The 18,613-nt window shown below is 44.1% G+C and overlaps 1 protein-coding gene across 1 annotated transcript; it reads right to left on the reverse strand.

Moving 5' to 3' along the window:
* Nucleotides 1–7,358: 7,358 nt before the first annotated feature.
* Nucleotides 7,359–8,309, reverse strand: LOC112677088 (olfactory receptor 1K1). Its single transcript, XM_025474965.1, has one exon. It carries the CDS (start codon nucleotides 8,307–8,309, stop codon nucleotides 7,359–7,361), a length of 951 nt encoding a protein of 316 aa, XP_025330750.1.
* Nucleotides 8,310–18,613: the final 10,304 nt, after the last annotated feature.

Raw genomic sequence — 18,613 nt, forward strand, 5'->3', positions numbered from 1 at the left:
CCCCGACATGGGACTCCATCTCGGGACTCCAGGATCATGCCCTGGGCCAAAGGCAGGCGCTAAACCGCTGAGCCACCCAGGGATCCCCAGTTTCATAAGTTCTTTATAGATCTTGGAAACTAGCCCTTTATCTGATACGTCATTTGCAAATATCTTCTCCCATTCTGTAGGTTGTCTTTTAGTTTTATTCACTGTTTCTTTTGCTGTGCAGAAACTTTTTATCATGATGAAGTCCCAGTAATTAATTTTTTAATAATAAATTTATTTTTTATTGGTGTAAAATTAACCAACATACAGAATAACACCCAGTGCTCATCCCGTCAAGTGCCAGTAATTCATTTTTGCTTTTGTCTCCCTTGCCTTCCTAGATGTATCTTGCAAGAAGTTGCTGTGGCCAAGTTTAAAAAGGCTGTTGCCTGTGTTCTCCTCTAGGATTTTTTTTTTTTTTTGGAGTTCAATTTGCCAACATTTAGCATAACACCCAGTGCTCATCCCATCAAGTGCCCCCCTCAGTGCCCGTCACCCAGTCACCCCCACCACCCGCACACCTCCCTTTCCACCACCCTTTGTTCATTTCCCAGAGTTAGGAGTCTCTCATGTTTTGATGGATTCTTGTGTCACATTTAGATCTTTCATCCATTTTGAGTTTATCTTTGTGTCTGGTGAAAGAGAGTGGTCTAGTTTCATTCTCCTGCACGTGGCTGTCCAAGTTTCCCAGCACCATTTATTGAAGAGACTGTCCTTTTTCCAGTGGATAGTCTTTCCTGCTTTGTTGAATATTAGTTGACCACAGAGCTGAGGGTCCACTTCTGGGTTCTCTATTCTGTTCCATTGATCTATGTGTCTGTTTTTGTGCCAGGACCACACTGTCTTGGTGACCACAGCTTTGTAGTACAACCTGAAATCTGGCATTGTGATGCCCCCGGCTCTGGTTTTCTTTTTCAATATTCCCCTGGCTATTCGGGGTCTTTTCTGATTCCACACAAATCTTAGGATGATTTGTTCCAACTCTCTGAAGAAAGTCCATGGTATTTTGATAGGGATTGCATAACATGTGTAAATTGCCCTGGGTAGCATTGACATTTTCACAATATTAATTCTTAATTCTTCCAACCCATGAGCTTGGAATATTTTCCCATCTCTTTATGTCTTCCTATTTTTAACTTCTTGAGAAACCTCCATACTGTTTTCCAGAGTGGCTAAGCACAGCTTTTCTTTTTCTTTCTTTCTTTTTTTTTTTAAATGACCAAAATTTATTTATTTATTTATTTTTAAAATCTTTTTTTTTTATTTTTATTTATTTATGATAGTCAGAGAGAGAGAGAGAGAGAGAGAGGCAGAGATATAGGCAGAGGGAGAAGCAGGCTCCATGCACCGGGAGCCTGACGTGGGATTCGATCCTGGGTCTCCAGGATCGTGCCCTGGGCCAAAGGCAGGCGCTAAACTGCTGCACCACCCAGGGATCCCCTATTTATTTATTTTTAATAATAAATTTATTTTTTATTGGTGTTCAATTTGCCAACATACAGAATAACACCCAGTGCTCATCCCCTCAAGTGCCCCCCTCAGTGCCCGTCACCCATTTCCCCCCACCCCCCCGCCCTCCTCCCCTTCTACCACCCCTAGTTCGTTTCCCAGAGTTAGGAGTCTCTATGTTCTGTCTCCCTTTCAAGTACAGCTTTTCTAAAGGCAAGGATGCATTCTCCCTTTTGGCAATCTCAAGTTTTATAGGATTTAGGACAAAGATTCTGTGAGTGTGCCTTGGAGACCATCTGCATCAAAATCACCTAAGGTGCTTATTAAAAATGCAGTCCCAGCCCTCATTCCTGACCTGCCAATGCAGGATGTCTGGGGGGGAGGGTAGAATATTCATTTTACATATATATGCTGGGTGATTCTGATGCATGGCAAATAGATTTGGAGTAAGAACAAGGTGAGGGGAGGGCTTTTATTGTTCTTCATTTCATCCCAGAGCAAGCTCTTCATTCAAATACTGATTCTACCACTGTGTAGCTTGGAGCCGTGGGCAAGTTATCTCCCTGAGCTGCAATTTCCTTTTCTGGTAATGATGTGTGCTGCACGGTATTTTTATTAGGATTAAGTGGTAGGATGAATGCAAAGCCACTGCACCAAATCTGGCATATCATTAGGTAGCTTCCTACCTTGTCACTGTGGTTTTTGAGGTCTGGGGTTACTAGATTTCATGGGGTGTGTGGTGATGGTCTTGGTCATAGTTTGACCAAATGTCAATTGTTGTGTGATCCTTGGAGAGAGGAAGGGGTAGAGATGGTGTCTGGGTGTGAGTGTGGGTGTGGGGAGGTGTCTGCATACTTGCCAAACAGAGGGTTACTTGGCTAATTTTGCTCATCTTATTTTTCCAGACTTTGTCAATTCCAGTTTCCCTTCCCGCTGCGTTCTAGTGTGGTTTGTATTTTGAGTGTCGGAATGAGTATGAAGTCTCCAAAGAAAGCGGCCAAGAGATGAACCTGACTTTCTGCAAAGAGAAAGTGATTATGAGAACTGAAAGGGAGAGCCATGACTCCTACTTCCAGGCACTCCTAGCCCAGTAGAAAAGCATAACTTATACTCTCAAAGAATCCTCAGTAGATTCATGCTCAGGACAAGAGTATCAGTTCCCAAAAGCAAACAGAGAAAGCAAGTATGCCTTGGTAGATGAATCCTTGAGACATTGAAGGGACTGGGGCATGCTGTGCTGGAGAAGAAGGCAGCTATCAGAAATAGCTCTGGGAGCTTCATCAGCTTGCGATTACTATGTAACACATCACCCCAAAAACTCAGTTGCTTAAAACATGCATCATTTCTTTTCTTTTTTAAAGATTTTTATTTATTTATTCATGAGAGAAACACAGAGAGAGACAGAGACCTAAACAGAGGGAGAAGGAGGCTCCTCATGGGGAGCCGGCTATGAGACTTGATTGATCCCTGAACCCGGGATCATGCCCTGAGCTAAAGGTAGACGCTCAACCACTGAGGCACCCAGGTGTCCCTGCATCATTTATTTTCACACCTGTGTCTCTGGGACAGCTGGATCCTGGTTGATCTTGGCTGTGCTGCTCTTGCATCTACAGTTTAGGGGGAGGTTCTGCTCTATGCTTGTCTTACCTGGGTCACCTTGACTGGAGCAACTCTGCTCCATGTGTCTTTTATCCTCCTTTGGTGGCCTGTGGGCTAACTGAGCCTGTCCTCATAAAAATGAAAGAATCACAAGAGAACAAAGTCAATATCACAGCTACTTTTCATACCTGTGTCTTGCCTCCTGATGTTCTATTGACAAAGCAAGTTGTGTGGTTGACCCCAGAGTCATGGAGGGCAAAATTATGTGGTCAAGGGCCTGGGTTCAGGGATGGGTGAACTGGGGCCATTGATGTAATTAGCCAGATTCCTCCATGATTTCCGTCAACTTTTCTCCCTTTACTCCTGATCTCAAGTCATTGCTCCCTCTATGATGCTGCTTTAGCACTTTTCTATCTTCTGGCTTGGATCATAATCTGTACTGCCATAATGTATGTGAGTGTAAGAACTGTGTGCATGGTCCTGGCACCCAGCAAGTAATAGTGAGAAAGAGAGAAGATAGTAAACAAGGGAGAAAGTAAGAACCAGGGACAGAAAAGAGAAAACAAAAGAAGCACGTAAAAGTACAGGGAGTGGAGGAAGCAAACAGAAAGAGATATGAATAAGGTGTGTTAGGGAGTCATCTGAACTAAGCTGCCAGCTCTATCAGTTTCTTGGAATATTGATCTATCCCAAGTATCTTAAAGCAGCCAAATCTGCATTGAGAAAGAGTCTTGTGTTTTTATTTTTTGTGTGTTCTGGTTGCATTTTCGCTGTGGCAGCCTTTGCATGAATGGTTATATAAGCTTATAGAAATTTCCTTTGTACCCATAAAAGGAGTAGTCAATGTACCATTTCTGATCAGAGCCTCTTTCACTCCTGAGATCTCTCCAATTGCTGTACCTTTGAAACGAGTGCTGAGTTACTTTATAATGTGTGAAGATTACATTAGAAATAAGGGTGTAGAGGGAGACTCACATTGTTTTGAAAGGCAATTATTTATTTATTTATTTATTTTTGGGTGAGGTGGGTCATAGTGCTCCATGTTATTTTGAATAAACTGAAAAGTTGAAAATATTGATGGTGGGAGGGTGGGCTAGACTGCTTTCGAAATGACCAGAAGTCATTTCAGGACGAACTCAGGAATATGGTGGGGAAGAAGCAGGCTTCCATCGTGTTGCATAAAGACTCTCAGAAGAGGGACTGCAAACCCTCTTGAGCTGCAGCAGCCTCACTGGAATAAGCGTAAACTTCTAAGGGAACAGCCTAGGAACACAAAATAATATCATTTGCATGTGCTTATTTTGCTTGAGGTGTTTAAAATTGGTCTCTTTATATTTCATGGGGGGAAAGGTCCAGGGAAATATTCTTTGATGGATTTAAAAACTCCTTTGCAGTCTTTCTGGAGATCGGGGAAGTATTTATCTTCTTGTCTTCAGGTCAATGTCAGCTGCTGGGTCTACCTGAAGTAAAGTAAAAAGCCAGATCTAGGAGGAGTAGGCTGGGAATGGGGCCCTGGGACCCACATGCCTGGTGACTGAGGCTATTTACATGCCCACCATTCTCTTCTCTTGCCTATCCTTCTGGGGGTCTGGAAGTAGAACACCCATCCAGGGTGTGGCCAGCCCTTTGAGATGATGCCTGACAGGATGACCAGGGCATGGCCAGTGGCCCAGAAGAAGGGAGTATTGGTAATTTCCCAAACCCCACTGTGCCCCTCTCCCCTTATACAGAAACATTGCTTGGAAGATCAGAAGACAGACAAAGCAACAGCATATCACATACATATTCTCTGTGTCAGGTTCCTAGAGACACCGAGAGAACTCAGACACACCTCACGACACACCCTATTCCCTAGGATGGGACTGATGGGGCAGGTGTGGAATGGTTGATGAGCATCATGACCAGTATGTCTGTGCAACTTTAGAGAAGGCAGAGGGAGGAAGTGGGCTGTGAAGCAAAGTACAGGCTATCAATGGAGTAGCAAAGACCTGGCATCGCAGCATGGGAAGATAATCTGGGGAGTGGCAGAGGAAGGGGGATCAGGAAAGAGCGACCTCAGTGTCATTGCAGGGCTGGGCTATGGGGTTTGGCAGGCTGAGCAGGGAGGCTGAAGGTGGCCGCTAAGTGTATGTGAACCTGGGCAGGTTTCTTGACCGCTCAGGGCCTCATTCCCCCAGTTTATCAAATGCAGGGATTGGATTAGATTGAGGGCCCCTCAAGGAGGTGAAAGAGAGGCATCAAGGAGGTGGAGAAGGTGACACTTTGACTCTTACCTCAGCTCTGCTGTGCTGCTTTTTTTCCCTTCAGTTTTTTTTAAAAGACTTCATTTATTTATTCATGAGAGACATAGAGAGAGAGGCAGAGATGTAGGCAGAGGGAGAAGCAGGCTCCCTGAAGGGAGCCCGATGTGGGACTCCATCCCAGGACTCCAGGGTCATGCCCTGGGCCAAAGGCAGGTGCTCAGTGGCTGAGCCACCTAGGCGTCCCTCCCCTTTGAGTTTTCTATATGATGCTTCTGAGTAAGATTTCATTAGAAAAAAAGAGTGTTTTTTTTAAAAAAAATTTTTTTGTTTTGTTTCATTTTGCTAAAACTGATAAAGATCTTTAAGCTCCCTTTTCGATCTAAACAGCATAGTGTAGCACGTCCAGCACCAGGTGGTGGCAGGCTTGTGAGTAGGGGCTGGAAAGGCCCAGGCTGTAAGCCAGGACTGCTACAGCCTTCCTCCTCCTGCCTGGAAGGGGAAGAGCACCAAAGGAGAGGATGGGGGGTGTTGGGGAGGGGATGTGGATATGTTGGAGAGACATAGGCATAAAAAAATAAACCTATTTGGGAAAAAAATTGAGCATACCATGAAGCCTTTCAGGCCCCAGATATGTCCTCACTTGAGCCAGTGTACCTGCTCCAGTCTGGGATTTCTTCTTCCAAGTTCTTCCACCGAGGCCGCCAGACCTGGGGTCTGGATTCTGTGGGGACCAGCTAAAATACATCTGAGCGGGACACCTGGATGGGTCAGCCGTTGACCATCTGCCTTCAGCTCAGGTCATGGTCCTGGGGTTCTGGGATTGAGTCCCACATCAGGCTCCTGCAGGGAGCCTGCTTCTCCCTCTGCCTATGTCTCTGCCTCTCTCTGTCTCTCATGAATAAATAAGTAAAATCTTAAATATATATATATATATATATACCTGAGCAACTCTCAGTAGCGGAAGGGCTTGTTCTGGTTCTGCTACTGACTAGCTGCCATCTTGGAGCCTCAGAGTCCTCATTCACAAAGTGGCCATAAGAATACCCATGCTTTGGGGCACCTGGGTGGCTCAATTGGTTGAGTGTCTGCCTTCAGCTCAGGTCATGATCCCAGGGTCCTGGGATCATGTGTTGGGCTCCCTGCTCAGTGGGGAGTCTGCTTCTCCTTCTCCCTCCATCTCTCCCCATGGCTTGTGCTCGCTCTCTCTTAAATAAATAAAATCTTAAAAAGAATACCCATGCTTTGCACAGGTAAAAGCAAATGAAGCATTATTGGCACATGATAAAGACTTCCATCTGTTTTTATCTGTCCCTAATGCCTGTAGCCCATCCCTTCTTCTCTGTGTTGCTTGATTTCATTAATTATAATGCGTGTCCATGGCATGCTCCTTCTATAGCATTCCTGGTGTAGCCCAGCCGGTGGCATAGTAAACAAGTATAAGAACAAAGATTTCAAAATATGAGCAGCTTATTAGCATAAAAATACGGTCATTTATTCATCTCAGATGTCCAGAGTGCTTCCTACATACCAGACGGGGTTCACTGGGAGAGGTCAACCCCTTGACACATGGGTTTGTGAACTTTTATTCGTGTTCCAGACAATTAAGAAGTCAATTATTTAGAAATATATGATGATGTGATGGAAAACAAGGTGCCAATCTCCCCAAAGCAAGACCAGAGGATATGCACCGTCCTTTGTAGCTTTAGGACATCAAAAATGGTAGCATGCCTGGGATTGAATGTTGGCAGAAGAAATGATGTGGCAGAAAGGGCCAAGTTTTGCCACCTAAAAATTATGGAAGCTTGGAAAAGTCTTTTCTCGTCTTTGAATCCAGTTTCCTCATCTATGAAACTGGATTGTAATATCCACTTCCCTGGTTTTTGTGAGAATAACATGAAATCAGGCAAGGTTCTACTTCATAACAGGTGCCTGGAGAGTGATAACTATCATGATGATTTTGGAAAAAGCACAGAGCAGATGATTCACATCCATGAATTGTCCCTGTGGGCGATGTAGTTTGTCCTCGGTGGGGTCCAAGGCTTAGGAGTCACTAGAGGAGATCCTTCTTCCAGTGAAAAGTGATCGGAGCGCCCCCTGCATGTCGCGGTTCCGGAAGCTGTAGATAACAGGGTTTAGCATAGGGGTGACTACAGTGTACATGACAGTGGCCACACGGCCCCGCTCTGCCTCATACCGGGATGTGGGCTGGAAGTAGACCGCAATGACTGTCCCATAGAAGAGGCCCACCACTGCCAGGTGGGAGCCACAAGTGGACACAGCGCGGAGCCTCCCAGAGGCTGAGGGCAGCCGGAGCACTGCAGCTGCGATGGCCCCATAGGAGGCAAGAATTAGCAGGAAGGGAGTGACCACCACTGCGGCGCCCTCAGTGAAGATGAGCAGCTGGATGTGGCGGATGTCAGAGCAAGAGAGCCTAAGAATAGGCTGGTGATCACAGAAGAAGTGCGGCACTTGGTGGGAGGCACAGAAGGACAGGCGGGCCATAAACAGGATATGCAGGAGGGAGTGGAGGTGGGACACCAGCCATGCAGTCCCCACCAGGACTGTGCACATAGCCCGGGACATTCTTGTGGCATAGTGGAGGGGGTGCCGGATGGCCACATAGCGGTCATAGGCCATGGCGGCCAGGAGACAGCTGTCAGTTACACCCAGGGCAAAGAAGAAGTACATCTGGGTCAGGCAGCCCGCCAGGGAGATGGAGCGGTCGTGGGCCAACAAGTTGGCCAACATTTTGGGCACAGTGACAGAGGTAAAGCAGAGGTCGGCAAAGGACAGATGGGCCAGCAGGAAGTACATGGGTGCATGAAGGGCTGGGCTGGCCTGGATGGCAGCCACAATGAGTCCATTACCCAGGATACCTGCCACATACAGGGCCAAGAATAGCACAAAGAGAGGCTGCTGCTGTCCAGGACTTGTTGTCAATCCCAATAGGATGAACGGGGCTCCCTCTGAGGACTCATTGGCAGCATCCATGGCTGGGCTGGTTCTTTACCTAGAACCACAGGGGTTCCTTTCTACTGCTTGGTCACCTCCCCAGTGTCTAAGGAAAAAGGCGGAAAGCAACTACATTTCTCAAGGCTTCCTGGAAATGGGGAAAATTGTGGGTTTAGAATCAGACAGCCCTGGTATTATACATGTGTGTGACTGTGGGCAGATCATGTTATTGCCCTGAACCTTCTTCTCTTCTGGCCTCAGGTTCCCCATCTGTAAGATAAGGGAGCTGAACTAGGTGACCTTCCAGGCCGCTTCCAACTTTGACACTGTGATTTTAAGCAGCAACAGAACAAAGATATCGTCCAGGATGGAGACAGGAGTGGGAAGAAGGTGTGGAAGAAAACAGAGAGAAGATCACTACAGCAGGGAAGAGCTCTGGTGGCTAAGCATTTATTTCAGCAAAGTAAGAACAGGAGAAAATAGAACAAAGATAAACTCAAAATGGATGAAAGATCTAAATGTGAGACAAGATTCCATCAAAATCCTAGAGAAGAACACAGGCAACACCCTTTTTGAACTCGGCCATAGTAACTTCTTGCAAGATACATCCACGAAGGCAAAAGAAACAAAAGCAAAAATGAACTATTGGGACTTCATCAAGATAAGAAGCTTTTGCACAGCAAAGGATACAGTCAACAAAACTCAAAGACAACCTACAGAATGGGAGAAGATATTTGCAAATGACATATCAGATAAAGGGCTAGTTTCCAAGATCTATAAAGAACTTATGAAACTCAACACCAAAGAAACAAACAATCCAATCATGAAATGGGCAAAAGACATGAACAGAAATCTCACAGAGGAAGACGTAGACATGGCCAACATGCATATGAGAAAATGCTCTGCATCACTTGCCATCAGGGAAATACAAATCAAAACTACAATGAGATACTACCTCACACCAGTGAGAATGGGGAAAATTAACAAGGCAGGAAACAACAAATGTTGGAGAGGATGCGGAGAAAAGGGAACCCTCTTGCACTGTTGGTGGGAATGTGAACTGGTGCAGCCACTCTGGAAAACTGTGTGGAGGTTCCTCAAAGAGTTAAAAATAGACCTGCCCTACGACCCAGCAATTGCACTGTTGGGGATTTACCCCAAAGATACAAATGCAATGAAACGCCGGGACACCTGCACCCCGATGTTTCTAGCAGCAATGGCCACGATAGCCAAACTGTGGAAGGAGCCTCGGTGTCCAACGAAAGATGAATGGATAAAGAAGATGTGGTTTATGTATACAATGGAATATTACTCAGCTATTAGAAATGACAAATACCCACCATTTGCTTCAACGTGGATGGAACTGGAGGGTATTATGCTGAGTGAAGTAAGTCAGTCGGAGAAGGACAAACATTATATGTTCTCATTCATTTGGGGAATATAAATAATAGTGAAAGGGAAAATAAGGGAAGGGAGAAGAAATGTGTGGGAAATATCAGAAAGGGAGACAGAACGTAAAGACTGCTAACTCTGGGAAACGAACTAGGGGCGGTAGAAGGGGAGGAGGGCGGGGGGTGGGAGTGAATGGGTGACGGGCACTGGGTGTTATTCTGTATGTTAGTAAATTGAACACCAATAAAAAATAAATTAAAAAAAATAAAAAAATAAAAAAAAAAGATGTTCAGTGGAACAGTCCACAAAAACAAGGACTGAATAGATATCATGATGACACTAAACTCATACCTTTCGATAGTAACTCTGAACATGAACGGGCTTAATGACCCCATCAAAAGGCGCATGGTTTCAGACTGGATAAAAAAGCAGGACCCAACTATTTGCTGTCTACAAGAGACTCATCTTAGACAGAAGGACACCTACAGCCTGAAAATAAAAGGTTGGAGAACCATTTGCCATTCGAATGGTCCTCAAAGGAAAGCAGGGGTAGCCATCCTTTATCAGATAAACTAAAATTTACCCCGAAGACTGTAGTAAGAGATGAAGAGGGACACTATCTCATACTTAAAGGATCTATCCAACAAGAGGACTTAGCAATCCTCAATATATATGCCCCAAATGTGGGAGCTGCCAAATATTTAAACCAATTAATAACCAAAGTGAAGAAATACTTAGATAATAATACACTTATACTTGGTGACTTCAATCTAGCTCTTTCTATACTCGATAGGTCTTCTAAGCACAACACCTCCAAAGAAACGAGAGCTTTAAATGATACACTGGACCAGATGGATTTCACAGATATCTACAGAACTTTACATCCAAATGCAACTCAATACACATTATTCTCAAGTGCACATGGAACTTTCTCCAGAATAGACCACATACTGGGTCACAAATTGGGTCTGAACCAATATCAAAAGATTGGGATCATCCCCTGCATATTCTCAGACCATAATGCCTTGAAATTAGAACTAAATCACAACAAGAAGTTTGGAAGGACCTCAAACACGTGGAGGTTAAGGACCATTCTGCTAAAAGATGAAAGGGTCAACAGGAAATTAAGGAAGAATTAAAAAGATTCATGGAAACTAATGAGAATGTAGACACAACCGTTCAAAATCTTTGGGATGCAGCAAAAGCAGTCCTAAGGGGGAAATACAAGCATCCATTCAAAAACTGGAGAGAACTCAAATACAAAAGCTAATCTTACACATAAAGGAGCTAGAGAAAAAACAGCAGATGGACCCTACACCCAGCAGAAGACGAGAGTTAATTAAATTTGAGCAGAACTCAACAAAATCGAGACCAGAAGAACTGTGGAACAGATCAACAGAACCAGGAGTTGGTTCTTTGAAGGAATTAATAAGATAGATAAACCATTAGCCAGCCTTATTAAAAAGAAGAGAGAGAAGACTCAAATTAATAAAATCATGAATGAGAAAGGAGAGATCACTACCAACACCAAGGAAATACAAACGATTTTAAAAACATATTATGAACAGCTATACGCCAATAAGTTAGGCAATCTAGAAGAAATGGACGCATTCCTGGAAAGCCACAAACTACCAAAACTGGAACAGGAAGAAATAGAAAACCTGAACAGGCCAATAACCAGGGAGGAAATTGAAGCAGTCATCTAAAACCTCCCAAGACACAAGAGTCCAGGGCCAGATGGCTTCCCAAGGGAATTCTATAAAACGTTTAAAGAAGAGGGAACCCTGGGTGGCGCAGCAGGTTTAGCGCCTGCGTTTGGCCCAGGGCGCGATCCTGGAGATCCAGGATCGAATCCCACATCGGGCTCCCGGTGCATGGAGCCTGCTTCTCCCTCTGCCTATGTCTCTGCCTCTCTCTCTCTCTCTCTCTCTCTCTGTGACTATCATAAATAATAAATAAATAAATAAATAAATAAATAAATAAATAAATAAATAAATAAAACGTTTAAAGAAGAAACCATACCTATTCTCCTAAAGCTTTTTGGAAAGATAGAAAGAGATGGAGTACTTCCAAATTCGTTCTATGAGGCCAACATCACCTTAATTACAAAACCAAACAAAGACCCCACCAAAAAGGGGAATTACAGACCAATATCCCTGATGAACATGGATGCAAAAATTCTCAACAAGATACTAGCCAATAGGATCCAACAACACATTAAGAAAATTATTCACCATGACCAAGTAGGATTTATCCCCGGGACACAAGGCAGGTTCAACACTTGTAAAACAATCAATGTGATCCATCATATCAGCAAGAGAAAAACCAAGAACCATAGGATCCTCTCATTAGATGCAGAGAAAGCATTTGAGAAAATACAGCATCCATTGGTGATCAAAACTCTTTAGAGTGTAGGGATAGAGGGAACATTCCTCAACATCTTAAAAGCCATCTACGAAAAGCCCACAGCAAATATCATTCTCAATGGGGAAGCACTGGGAGCCTTTCCCCTAACATCAGGAACAAGACAGGGATGTCCACTCTCACCACTGCTATTCAACATAGTACTGGAAGTCCTAGCCTCAGCAATCAGACAACAAAAATACATTAAAGGCATTCAAATTGGCAAAGAAGAAGTCAAACTCTCCCTCTTCGCCAATGACATGATACTCTACATAGAAAACCCAAAAGTCTCCACCCCAAGATTGCTAGAACTCATATAGCAATTTGGTAGCATTGCAGGATACAAAATCAATGCCTAGAAATCAGTGGCATTTCTATACACTAACAATGAGACTGAAGAAAGAGAGAAATTAAGGAGTCAATCCCATTTACAATTGCACCCAAAACCATAAGATACCTAGGAATAAACCTAACCAAAGAGGTAAAGGATCTATACCCTAAAAACTATAGAACACTTCTGAAAGAAATTGAGGAAGACACAAAGAGATGGAAAAATATTCCATGCTCATGGATTGGCAGAATTAATATTGTGAAAATGTCAATGTTACCCAGGGCAATTTACACGTTTAATGCAATCCCTATCAAAATACCATGGATTTTCTTCATAGAGTTAGAACAAATTATTTTAAAATTTGTGTGGAATCAGAAAAGACCCCGAATAGCCAGGAGAATTTTAAAAAAGAAAACCATATCTGGGGGCATCACAATGCCAGATTTCAGGTTGTACTACAAAGCTGTGGTCACCAAGACAGTGTGCTACTGGCACAAAAACAGACACATAGATCAATGGAACAGAATAGAGAACCCAGAAGTGGACCCTGAACTTTATGGTCAACTAATATTCGATAAAGGAGGAAAGACTATCCATTGGAAGAAAGACAGTCTCTTCAATAAATGGTGCTGGGAAAATTGGACATCCACATGCAGAAGAATGAAACTAGACCTCTCTCTTGCACCATACACAAAGATAAACTCAAAATGGATGAAAGATCTAAATGTGAGACAAGATTCCATCAAAATCCTAGAGGAGAACACAGGCAACACCCTTTTTGAACTCGGCCACGGTAACTTCTTGCAAGATACATCCACGAAGGCACGAAGGCAAAAGAAACAAAAGCAAAAATGAACTATTGGGACTTCATCAAGATAAGAAGCTTCTGCACAGCAAAGGATACAGTCAACAAAACTCAAAGAAAACCTACAGAATGGGAGAAGATATTTGCAACTGACGTATCAGATAAAGGGCTAGTTTCCAAGATCTATAAAGAACTTATTAAACTCAACACCAAAGAAACAAACAATCTAATTATGAAATGGGCAAAAGACATGCACAGAAATCTCACAGAGGAAGACATAGACATGGCCAACATGCACATGAGAAAATGCTCCGCATCACTGGCCATCAGGGAAATAGAAATCAAAACACGATGAGATCCCACCTCACACCAGTGAGAATGGGGAAAATTAACAAGGCAGGAAACCACAAATGTTGGAGAGGATGTAGAGAAAAGGGAACCCTTTTGCACTGTTGGTGGGAATGTGAACTGGTGCAGCCACTCTGGAAAACTGTGTGGAGGTTCCCTAAAGAGTTAAAAATAGACCTGCCCTACGACCCAGCAATTGCACTGCTGGGGATTTACCCCAAAGATACAGATGCAATGAAACGCCGGGACACCTGCACCCCGATGTTTCTAGCAGGAATGTCCCCAATAGCCAAACTGTGGAAGGAGCCTCGGTGTCCATCGAAAGATGAGTGGATAAAGAAGATGTGGTCTATGTATACAATGGAATATTCCTCAGGCATTAGAAACGACAAATACCCACCATTTGCTTCAACGTGGATGGAACTGGAGGGTATTATGCTGAGTGAAATAAGTCAATCGGAGAAGGACAAACAGTGTATGTTCTCATTCATTTGGGGAATATAAATAATAGTGAAAGGGAATAGAAGGGAAGGGAGAAGAAATGTGTGGGAAATATCAGGAAGGGAGACAGAACATAAAGACTCCTAACTCTGGGAAACGAACTAGGGGTGATGGAAGGGGAGGAGGGGGTGGTGGGGGTGAATGGGTGACGGGCACTGATGGGGGCACTTGACGGGATGAGCACTGGGTGTTATTCTGTATGTTGGTAAATTGAACACCAATAAGAAATTAATTTATTAAAAAAAAAATAAAATAAAACCTGGACCTGGATAGCCCGGGTGGCTCAGCGGTTTAGCGCCGTCTTCAGTCCAGGGCCTGATCCTGGGGACCGGGAATCGAGTCCCATGTCAGTCTCCTTGCATGGAGCCTGCCTCTCCCTCTGCCTGTGTCTGTGCCTCTCTCTCTCTCTGTCTCGCGCGCGTGCGCGTGTGCACAGTCTCATAAATAAAAAATCTTAAAAAAAAAGAAATGTGGACACAGCACATCTATCACATGTAAGTGGACAAATGAAACCACAAGACTCATGGACTCAGATCATCATACACATAAACAAACGGTCAAATACAATCATGAAATAGCACTGAGGCCAGAAAGTGATGGTCATTCACACACGAGACACTCATAGCACCTTGTAGAGCTACTGGGACCCGCCATGCACATTTGTGCTTTCTCCGACCACGTACTCTGTGGAATCACCCTAACAATGGGTGTTCGTGCACATGTTAGTCACACCTGACCCCTTCACTGATCACATTCTCATCACGCACAGCCTCGCACTTTCATGTACATGGTGCCGCTCATGTAGGCTCATGATGGGTCACCACATAGGCTCACAATGGCTCACCACATCGGCTTATGATGGGTCACTGCAGAGATGTATCACCCTGGAGCGTCGTGTCCAGATGCATGCTGCCCCACCCCCCAATGACACCATTGCACAGTGACGATAAAGCATGACCATAGCCTCACAGCGACAGCAGGCACTCTCACACTTATACATGTGTCTCATGCTCACAGTCATACGTGGGAAGAATCTGCACACTCTCCAGCCTGGCCCTTTGGCTCAAGTGTACCCTCTGGCCTCTGCACCACAGGAGGGAACAGCAGCAGGGACCAGGTGTGTTTTGTCACTGGAGCATCTGAGGACGGAGTTATTGGCCACAACCTATGGGGTTTGGGGAACACGTTAGCTCCCCTCCAGAGGCCACACTGCCCCTTCCCCTGGGCCTTATCCCTGGGGCAGGAGGCAGCTCAACTCTGGGGCTCATTATTCCTCTTCTCTAGGGCCCAATTTGATGGGAGAAGGGGTGGTGGGTGCCGCCTCCAGCTTGAGGGCCATTCAGGAGCTCATGCATAGCGAAGGAGCTGCCTCTCAGCCCCTGTCATGTGAAGGCCAGAATGAAGGGTCTGGTTAACTCCTCCGTAACCCCAAGCAGAGTGACCGGGGTTGGGGGTAGGGGAGCTCAGGGTTTACAGCAGGAGCTTCTGAGGCCAACCCTCCTGTCCCCTCAGCTGTTGTTGGTGGCTTATCATAGGAAGTGGAGGAGTGTGGGTGAGAGTGTGCCCCTAATCATTGGCAATCTGTATGGCTGTGTGGCTGCGTGTATGAGTGTGTAGGATTGGATGCCTGGATGTGGAGAGCGTATTTGTGTCTCTGTGCAGCCAAATGTGTCATGAGCTTGAGTGCCTGTCTGAGTGCATAGCTGCATCTGTATCTGTGGAAAGAGGGATTGTGCCTATGAGAGTGTTTCTTCGTGCATGGATGTTTTCAGTTGGGGATTGGGTCTGTAAAGCCCACCTCACTTTGTGTAGTAAGTGCCCTAAATCAGACCCTCAATTTCCCCCACCTCAAGCCTGCTCCTGTCCTGATTGATTATCTTGGTAAATGGTATTGAAGGAAATTTATTTTTTTATTTTTAAAAAAAGATTATTTATTTATTTATTTATTTATTTATTTATTTATTTATTTGAGAGACAGAGAGAGGCAGAGATGTAGGCAGAGGGAGAAGCAGGCTCCATGCAGGGAGCCCGATGTGGGACTCGATCCCAGAACGGTGGGATCACACCCTGAGCCAAAGGCAGATGCTCAACCTCTGAACCACCCAGGTGTCCCATGAAGGAGGTTTAAAAGGGAAATACTGGATCAGAATTGGGGAGCTTACTGGACATTTCACTTTGGGGTCGAGGATCTGTTTCTTTTCCCTTTTCCTCAAGACTGGGCTGTTACTGCCTTCTGATCCTTCCTCTTCTCTTTTGTTTGTTTATCAACCAGACAGACCCAGCATAGTAGCCTGCAACCTCATGTTAATATGTAGGATTTATGTAGTTATCCCATGTGGCTGCTCCACTGATGCTATCCATGGATGTCTTGTAGGGCTAAGACTGAAGAAGGGGCCAGATGCCTCCAGAAACTTCCCTGATCGTGGTGGGAGCCTGTACATGTCATGAGAGCCCAAGAACCTACATAGAGGAGAAAAGACCACTTGGGGGTCGGGGGTGTTTTTAAATATAAACATTATTGAACTGAGGGCAAAGTTCATATTCTCGATCTGGAGGTTGCCAACTTTTCTGATAATGCCTCCAACCATTGTTATGGCATGTGAATTGTTACAGTGATAGGAAGTGAGAAGTGGGAAAGGATTATAAAACTCTGTGATGGGAGAAGGAGTTTTAATTTAGAGTTTGAGCCCCATACCTCTTCGCCTCTGGTCTCGTCACAGTCAAATCAAGGGAACTGGAGGGGGGATAAGCCAGGAGCTCCAGTTATAGCTCCTGCTATAACTCTTGGGGTCCATTCCTCTCCTGCTCCTCTGCATGGAAGGGCTTCTCAGGCAGAATGCAGTGCCTTAACCCTGCCCAGGTGTGACAGAGTCAAGGAGACAAAGAAAATCTATCAATATTGTGAGCTCTGGGTAGATGAAAATTCCAAAAGTATTGGGTCAGAAGCGTTCAGAGTTGCCCCAGGCTGAGAGCACTCTGGTTACCCAAGAGGTCAGGGTTATGGTATTCCCTCATCTAATCCCAATTCTCCCTCTAGATGTTGTAATCTAAACACAAAGCAGTCTACCATACTGGACCATATGCTAATATGAGTATGCTCATAACTCTGAATGAAATTTAAATGCATCAATAACCATCTGGTACCCCTAAGCTTTAGGATACATGAATCTTTTTTTTTTTTGTATTTAAGATTTTGAATTTTTATTTTTCTTATTTTTCTTTTTTTTAACATATTTTTTATAAATTTATTTTTTATTGGTGTTCAATTTGCCAACATATAGAATAACACCCAGTGCTTATCCCATCAAGTGCCCACCTCAGTGCCTGACACCCAGTCACCACCCCCCGCACCTCCCCTTCCACCACCCCTAGTTCGTTTCCCAGAGTTAGGAATCTCTCATGTTCTGTCTCCCTTTCTGATATTTCCCACTCATTTTTTCTCCTTTCCCCTTTATTCCCTTTCACTATTTTTTATATTCCCCAAGTGAATGAGAACATATAATGTTTGTCCTTCTCCGACTGACTCACTTCACTCAGCATAATACCCTCCAGTTCCATCCACATCAAAGCAAATGGTGGGTATTTGTCATTTCTAATGAGGATACATGAATCATTATCTATAACCCAAAACAAATCTTAAATTAAGACCCAAGACATGTCAATTTGATAGTTAAAACACTTTCTTATGTCCCACTCTCACCTGGTTCTGAACCTAGATTAACTGCGATAATAACTTCTGACTGTGACCTAAACTTATCACAAACCTTATCCAACACATCAATTTAACTTATCTAACAGATTTCTGATATGGACTACACTCTAACCCAAATGTAATCTAGCAATAAAAGTGAAACCTGAACTCCAGTCTTAAATTAGTCCTGTACCCCAAACCCTAAAAGTCCTGTACCCTCAATTATCTCTAATAAGAGCTCAAGTTTATCCAAACTCTGACTCTTAAATTTGTCCCAAACCTACTATTAATTAAAATCAACTCACATCCTATAATGTATGTGACTTCAATTCAATCCTAAATTTATCTGATTGCTTTTAATTCCAACCTAACCCTGGCTCTATCCTTACCCTAACTGTAGTCTTAAGCATAACCAGAACCTTAATCCAAACTCTATTCTAACCACTCCCATAATTCTGACCCTTTCCTAACGTCATCATATGCCTGAACTAATGTAGCTGGGGCCAGATTCTAACCTAACTGTTGGAATTTTAGGAATGAATTTTGTATCTTCCCATGTTATTCAGCCATTTCCCTGAGAGATGGAATATACTGGCTAATAGGAAGGGGTATTTGCTTTATCAGATTCAGTCCCATTCTGTGGCATAAGTACATTCTGAAGATGCTCTCTTGGGGTCAAGAGAGCAGGAGCCAACTCACTGATTGTAAAGAACCTTACAAGGGCAAGAATCCAGGAACACTGGGAGCCAACATGTTTCTTACCTGGTATTTCTGGGAATCAGTCTTCTAGAACTATAAGTGATATATACATTGCACCTGGTAACATCTAGGGACTCAAGTTTTGAACACTGAGGAACCTAAGGCAGGTCAAC

This window comes from Canis lupus, chromosome 9 (assembly GCF_003254725.2).
Source record: "Canis lupus dingo isolate Sandy chromosome 9, ASM325472v2, whole genome shotgun sequence".
In the NCBI taxonomy this organism is placed as follows: Eukaryota; Metazoa; Chordata; class Mammalia; order Carnivora; family Canidae; genus Canis; species Canis lupus.

Excerpts from the sequence above, each read along its gene's own strand:
- LOC112677088 (XM_025474965.1), bottom strand. The coding sequence starts at position 8,309 with ATGGATGCTGCCAATGAGTCCTCAGAGGGAGCCCCGTTCATCCTATTG.